The sequence below is a fragment of the Vitis vinifera genome, chromosome 15, assembly GCF_030704535.1.
Source record: "Vitis vinifera cultivar Pinot Noir 40024 chromosome 15, ASM3070453v1".
Lineage (NCBI taxonomy): Eukaryota > Viridiplantae > Streptophyta > Magnoliopsida > Vitales > Vitaceae > Vitis > Vitis vinifera.
This window is the reverse complement of record NC_081819.1, coordinates 16,251,476-16,259,371: the sequence shown is the minus strand read 5'-3', so window position 1 is coordinate 16,259,371 and position 7,896 is coordinate 16,251,476. Positions and strand designations below refer to the sequence as shown.

At 31.1% G+C, this 7,896-nt stretch overlaps 1 protein-coding gene across 1 annotated transcript; it reads right to left on the bottom strand.

The window, feature by feature from the left end:
* Positions 1-6,925: 6,925 nt before the first annotated feature.
* LOC100244418 (uncharacterized) lies at positions 6,926-7,896 on the bottom strand. The gene is made up of 2 exons (XM_002276997.4): positions 7,700-7,896; positions 6,926-7,342 (listed from the first exon to the last, which is right to left on the bottom strand). Exons 1-2 carry the CDS (start codon positions 7,801-7,803, stop codon positions 7,066-7,068), a joined length of 381 nt encoding a protein of 126 aa, XP_002277033.1. The 5' UTR covers positions 7,804-7,896; the 3' UTR covers positions 6,926-7,065.

The following is a 7,896-nucleotide window of genomic DNA, read 5'->3' as shown; positions in this document are numbered from 1 at the left end:
ATTTACATCAAAACAATGACACCCAAATTAGAGGACAAATATTTGACCAATTAATTATTTTTAAATTCTGCAAATTACTGTGATAGCTTTGGAATTTTCTTATATATAGGATTAGTTAAAATTATTTTAGTACTGATGAATGAAAATGACAATTCTGGTGAAGCTGAATCATGTGAAAACAAAAGGCAGGTCCACATCAAGCGGGTGATTCACCTGCTATGGTGGTTGTGCACCCAACCCATACTGTAGAATTCCCCTCTTCTGCAATCTTTTTCTTTGAATATTTTTATGATACATAAAGGAGGCTCAAATGTAAAGTCAAAGATGAGTAGTCTAAAGCAGTCATTAGTGTGACCGATATGATCAACCTCGGCGGCCATGATTTTGATGGTTTGACTAATTTAACAGCAATGACTAGCCAAAAGGAGAAAAAAATATTAAAAAAAAAGTAAGAAGGAAAGTAAGGGTAAGAGGAGAAAATTAAGAAGACAGTTAGGAGTGGGTGGGTGTGTGAAGTAGATGGTGAGTCCATTCACATCCCTTTCCTTGGTTCCTCCATAAACCCTGGTGGGGGAGTGAGATGGCCACTGCATTCCCATCATCATTACTCTCCCACCCTTTTTTCCTTTTTTTTTTTTTTTTTAATTTAATAAAGTTAAGCTGATGTAAGTTATGTTAGTTTTAGATCAACTGCTAAGTTTAAAATTATATATGGGAAAACTATTTGATTAAGATCCAAAAAAATTGTTGATGTGTGCTTTTCAATACAACTAAAGTTATTGACAATTTTTTTGTTCTTAAAAAGATTTATTTTGAGAATTTGGTAGGGAAATTAGTCTCACAAAAGATCCCTATTTGAACATCAATCATTAATGTGATTGACCATTTCAAAGGTATATGTAGTAAATTTCAAATAAGAGTTTGACATTCAATCTCATATATATTCAAGATTTTTTTTTTTTGAGTCCAACTTGAGAAAAATATGACTAAAAAGTTCATTGTTAAAAATGGAGAAAAAAGATCTTATTTAAGGTTAAATTAAAATCACTCTTCCCTTTGACAGATTTTTAAAAAGTATTTTTGACATAAAAGTGCTTTTGAAGAAAAATTTGGTATTCTAAACAAATTTAGAAAAAAATTTTAAAATCATTTATAGTGTTGTATGAAAAAACACTCAAAACTTATTTGATTATGATTTTATAAAATATTTTTTTAACCTTTATAATACTTGAAAACAAATTTTTTAATAAAAAAAATTTCAAATACTAGAAAATTTGAAAGTGTTTCTTATTATTACTGTCAAACGAATTTTTAATAGATGATTTTCTTAAAAATATTTTGAAGGAAAATATTTCAATTAAAAACATTTTAACTAATAAATATTGTTAAACATAATTTAAGGGTCTATCTGATAATGTTTTTAGAATATTTTTAATTCAAAAAATGTTTTTGAAAAAAAATAGATTTATAGTGCGTTTGGTAGTGATTATATGTAGTGTTTTTAGTATTTTTAACACATTAAAATTTTTATCTTTAAAATATTAGAAAAGTTATAAATATCTTTTAAAATTACTACCAAACGAATTCTTAATAAAATTTAGAAAACATTTTTAAAATTTTGAAAAATCTTTTATAGAAAAACACTTCATTGTCATTAATTTTTTTAATTTTTAATGTAATTTTTGTGTCATGAAAATGAGGAGCAGTGGCCAATGGATAAGCAACAACTAACTTACAACAATCACATTAATGGTTATGGAATCAAACAAATAGCAACTAGACATTAATGATTACATTGAAATTTGTTCATTAAGTTGTTTGTCAATAGTAATTAGTAAGTGAAACAAGCAATACTGGGAAGTAGGGTTTAATTAATCAACTTTGAATAAGTAGGGCCGTCCTGGATCATATACAATAATGCTGCAAGAACATCTTCTCCATTAATACTTGTCCTTGGACCAAGCTACTGTAATGCACATGGTCTGCAGATTCTAATCCAACATTGGTATCCTGGAAGGTTGCATGTGAAGCTGAATAGACAATGTTGGCACGAGGCAGTCAACCTCCAAGCTTCATTAATGGCTGTGCACTTTTATTTATTTATTTATATTTTGATATTTATCTTCTCTCTATCATGTTTCAGCAGCAATCCTGAGGAAAACTGTGGTAGAGCTAGCAAAGAATTTTCTTAAAATTATCAGTGCCCTAAGATCAATTCTATGGTGATGATGAGCTTGAGACATTTTGTGCCTATCTTTTGATTTTTAACCTGTTTTCTAGCCATAGATGTACATTTATGAGAAAAATGAGATAGATAAGAGATAACCGTACTCCGAAAATGATATATGTAGACATGTCTCAAATGTTGTGAGGGTTGATGACTTCAAAATAGATAATATTTACATGGATTTTTAATGAGATCATAACAAAAATTTTAACTAAAAAATATGTAAAATTTGACCAATCTGATGTCTACATCGGGTATCAGATTTTCCAACCCTTATATAAGACATTTCATTGGATATATATAGACATATTTTAAAAACGAAAGATCCATTAATGATTCAAGTCAAACAATATATATGATTGGTTATATTTTAAGACTCGAGCTTTAAATTATTTGGAGAATTTTTTTATTTACTTGTGAATAACATAGGCCATGTGGAGATTTTTAGCAATTTTTTTTTTTTTTTTCCCAAATCTAGCAATTGATTAAGCTTCATGTGGTATGCATAGAAGAGGCAAAGCATGACCAAATATTCAAAATCAGAATAAGTATGTTGTTGTAAATTGTGACACATTTTTTCAAGCTTGAAATATGACTTGTCTAAGAGTGGGACCCAATAATTTACTAGTCACCCCCACACCAAGAGGTTTCACATGACTTCATTTTCTAAGAAGCTTTACCTGTCAATTTTATGTCTCATTATAGGTTTCATCTCATGTCAGTCTCACGTGAGAAAATATATATATTTGTCCACATTTCATATATTTTCATGGGATCCCAAAACTTTTTTGCGACTACCTTTTTTTTTTGAGGGTTTACCCCACAGATAAAGATACCTTCTTTTATTTGGTAGTAGGCTTTTTCCAGGACCTCAACCCCTCACCTCTCATTTTGGGAACCGTGGGGTTGGGGCCATTACAATAAAATCAAGACTACGTACCAATTGGAAACTAGACATTAATTTTACATATATATATATATATATATATATATCAAACAACCATTTCATTGTTGTCATACATAAATGGCATTAAAAAGATTATGTACCACCAAGACATCAAAATTAAATTATCATTAAATTAGCCTTCAAATTGTGACTTTCTGATTCAATAAAATTTGGGTTAAACAAATGATGGGTCAGACATAGGTTAAACGTGTCATGTATTTAAAAAGTGAAAAGTTACAAAAATTTAGTCTTATAAATCAAATCAAATCTTTCAATTGAAGTTAAAAGATAATTAAAAAAAATAGATATTATTTTGTTGGCAAATTTTCAAATAAAATTAGATATTCTAATTAAAGTACAGATAATTAAAAATAAATATTTTTTTATTGAAAATTTTTGGGATTAAACAACTAAATCTTAGGAGACTCCAAATTTAATTCCCCAACTTCACTTATAAATAATGACAACTTCCTTGGATTAATAATGACAACTTCCTTGGATGAAAGGGAATTGGAATCGGCAAAACAACTTCACATGAGAAAAAAGGTTTCATGGAAAAAAGAAAAGGTTTTACAAAATTTCCTTACAAGTCCAAAAAATCTCAAAAGCAATACATATGCGCTCTTCACCATTCAATGAATTTATTCATAAAGAAGTCACCTGAGACCCTTGATTGATCTTTAAAATCAAGAAAATGTTTTTGTCATCATCTTTTAAAATATGATCAAAGCGAAAAATTCAGAGAAAAAATATTCTTTTTAAAGAATAGTAACTTAGAGATTGTACTTCACAATTATTAATTTTAATAATTTTTTTGTTTATATATTTTTTTTAATAATGTTATTGATTTTGCAGGACTTTCACAAATTTCGTGCATACACCAACTCATCTACATATTATGAGATTAATTTTTCATTATAAGACATAAACACTTTCACGATAGTCTTATAGTTTACGTGTTATACCCTATCTTATATCAACCTTATATTAATTATATTACATTACCAATTTACTTAAGAGCTTAGGTTGATTAAAATTCCATGGCAATATCCAAGTATCGGAAGAAGAAGGGACACGTGTCACATATTAAGACCACAAGTTAAGGAGTGCAACCTACAAAATAGGAGCCATTTAATCCTTTAATTAACCAAAGTGCCCCCACATTCTATGATGTCTCTGTGGAAATTCCTCGTAACTTAACAAACTTTTGTTCAATTCTGGAGGGCTTCCTACAATTGAAATTCTAGCTATTTGGTGGCTGCTGCAATGATTTCAGTGGCCTATTTCCACGTTACTTTTCCCAAAATTAACAGTGAAATAAATTTATTGAAAGAAAATTAAGAAAGAGATAGGCTAAAAAAAAGAAGAAATTAAGAAGAAAAAAAAAGGCAATTGGGGATATAAGGTTGGCTCTAATGCACCCTTTATTTAGTTAAACCATATAAAAATATAGAAAATATGCTTATTTGACACATCTTATTTTAATTCGATATTTATTTTTTGACTAAATAGAAAAAGTCAAAATATTTGACTGAATAAAAAAAATCAAAATATTTGACTTTTTCTATTCAAATAAAGATAACTTATTAATGTCAATCAAGTAAAGTAAATCAATTAATAACTAATTGACTTTAATTATATCGATTAACATTCACAAGTTACTTTTAACTGAATAAAAAAAATTAAATATTTTAATTTTTTCTATTTAACCAAAAAACAAACCCATCTAAATTTAAGTAATTAATTAAAAAATTAATGAAAGTACTAATTATTCTCCTTGAATTTTGCCGATTCAAACTTCAAAGTCCCTATTCTATACACCAATATATGTTTTCTATAAGACTTAATCTATGATAGTTATAAATATACTACTTATGAAAAATGATCTAATCCCTAAAATTCTTGGTATACGATACAAATAAAAATATAATTATATCTTAAGGCACAGGTTACAAAAAATTGACTTATCGAAAAAGTAATAATTTTAAGAACCATTTAAAACAATTAAAGTATAAAAAAATTTTACTCTTCAAATTTTAAAATTTCTAAAGATATATTGTAAATTTATATTTTTGGTATAAAATGTTTAATTTTTATTTTTGATATAATTTTCTATTTTAAAAATAAAAAATGGGAAATGCATCTAAGCATTTGAGTTATTGTGGATCATTCACTTTTCAATACCATCTTCTCTTTTAGTGTCATGAAAGTTGACATTCAACCTAGTCATGAATGAAGGAAAAAACTATGTGGAGGTAGTATTGCGTTGTTCAGTGTGAAAGTACAATTAACTTGCTTACAAGTACAAATGATGAGGATTAAAAAGAAAAATATAAGTAAATTAGAAAGAAAAATGAAAAGAAAGATGAAGATCACATGAAAATGGCATTATTGCATGTTAATCAGTGCTAGATCCTACGTTTCTAAGTTGCTTGTAAGTTAGATAAGGAAAGGTGGGAGGGTGTGAAGCCAAGCAACCATGTGAGTGTCTCTTGATGATGGTTTGGAAACAAAGAAAAGGGTAGACACATGGACAGTCCTATATATGGGGTCATAATGTTTTTATTTATACATATTCACTTGCCTTCATCTTCAAATCAGCTTCACATGAAGAGAAGAAGAGGAGAGAGAAAACAAGAATATTCAACCATTAATTTTAGATCAGGTTTATAAATATAATGTCGGTTTTTAGTTTTATAAAAATTACATAACATACCATTATATTATAATCCGATGTAGCACTCATTTCGTTGTCCCAGTTTCGAGAAAAGGGAGAAGAAAGAAAAAAAATTGGATATTGAAAGATAAGAGTGATGGATAGATTGTCAATTCGAGAAAATCTCCTCATGAGAAAGGTTTTTTGTTGGTTTCTCATAAATGGCCCAAGCAGATACATTGGAGGAGACCTTCTCAGCTGGTGTACTTATAAGATATTTCACAAACTAGAGGTCAATAGTACAGGCATGTAGGAGAAATAAAAACCAAAAAAATAATAATAAATAAAATAAAAACAAAATAGAAAATGAAGAGCTCATGACTTAAATGAATGGCCTAGAAGGAGCCACTTCAGCACTCATATCTTGTTCAATGCACTTGATCAAAGAGACACACTTGAGAGATAAATTTAATTTCTCTGAAAAAGAAAAAAGAACTTAAGTTTTTAGTGAATTTTCACTGTCATTTTACTCGAAAATAACAAGAGAGAGGGGCTGAAGGGGGCGGGGGTAGTGATAGTCTCAATAAATACCTTCAATGAATCTGAAAAAGTGAGCAGCTTTAGGTACCATGAACCCTTTGGCCAAAAGCCACCCCCCAGCTGCATTCAATTCTCCTTCTCAATTCACAGCAACGAGGATGCAAGTGTGCAACTCCCCCTCCACCCCCACCCCCACCCACACCCATGGAACCCTGCTGTGACAGAGACAAACCCTACACTAAAACCTACCATATCAAGCAAACTTCTTCCCTCAACCCCTGAAACTACCCCCACCAAAATCTGTACCTTTGTTTTATTTTTTAAAAATTTTCTTTTTTCACAAATCACAACCACCAACTCTACCTTAAATTATCTACCCAGAACCCTTTTCCTACAATCCTACCTATAAATTATATTATTACTACTATTGTACTTTCTCACTATTTCATGCAAATCTCTATCTCTAAACTCTAGAGTATTAGTCTCTATGTTCAAATCAATTGTATGTTAGAAGACCAAACATGGAAATAAGACAAAAGAAATTACAAACTTGAGATTGAGAAAAGTTTTATTATTAATATTATTATTCAACAACTTGCTTAAAAACCCAGAGCTTTGATCGATAAAAACGAAACACAAGACAACTTACTGTTAACATTACTAGTATGAACACAACCCTCTTTGTGACATGGTCTATTAACACATTACATCCTTGAGAAGCTTGTACCTTCGAGTGGTGGGCCTGGGCGACGGCGCCCCGCTAGGGTTCTTCCCCTTCTCCCCGCTCTCTTCCCGATCATGCTGCTTGATTTTGTCCCCGGAGTACTCGGATCTGCTCGTCACTCCTGCCTCCAGCCCCCCAACCGATTTCTTCGATGAGCTCCCGTGCCTTGTTGCGCTTCTTTCTTCCGTTTGGCACCAATCACACACTTCCATCCGCTCCGATGATTCGCTGTAGTAGTTGCTGCAATACCTGCCAAAATCAACACAAATTCAACCATAATTCAATTCCCATAAAATAATACCCCCTAACAATAAAAGACGATCATGGACTGCTCTAGCCTGTAGCCTGTAGGTAGCAGACATCCCAGGATGTCGGGATGATGTTCCTTGTAAAATATCATTATGGCACCCATGATGATGATGATGGCGGTGGTTGTTGTTGGGTTGGTGTTTCTTTCAATATATATGAAATACCAATCCCACCTGTGATCACCCATGAATACAATTCATCCATCCACCACCAGCTACATACGAGCCCATGACATGATCATGATGTATGCGAAAATGCATATGATGATAAGAGGATGAAGGAATTATCAATCCATACGAATGTTGGAAGCGGTTCCGGCATTTGTGACACCGGAAAAGCTTATCGGAGAATCCGACGTCGCCGCACATGCAACATACAGTAGCAGTTTGAAAATCCACCATGGCTGAAACCTCCAAACAACTCAAACGGACAAGGCGAGGAGTGAGACTCCAAGCGCTATCAATTAAATAAAATGTGTGGCTTGAGTCGGTGTA

Coding starts and splice junctions, on each gene's coding strand:
- LOC100244418 (XM_002276997.4), bottom strand. CDS start 7,803: ATGGTGGATTTTCAAACTGCTACTGTATGTTGCATGTGCGGCGACGTC. Junction 7,343..7,699: donor CGGAACCGCTTCCAACATTC/GTATGGATTGAT, acceptor TGATTTTGGCAG/GTATTGCAGCAACTACTACA.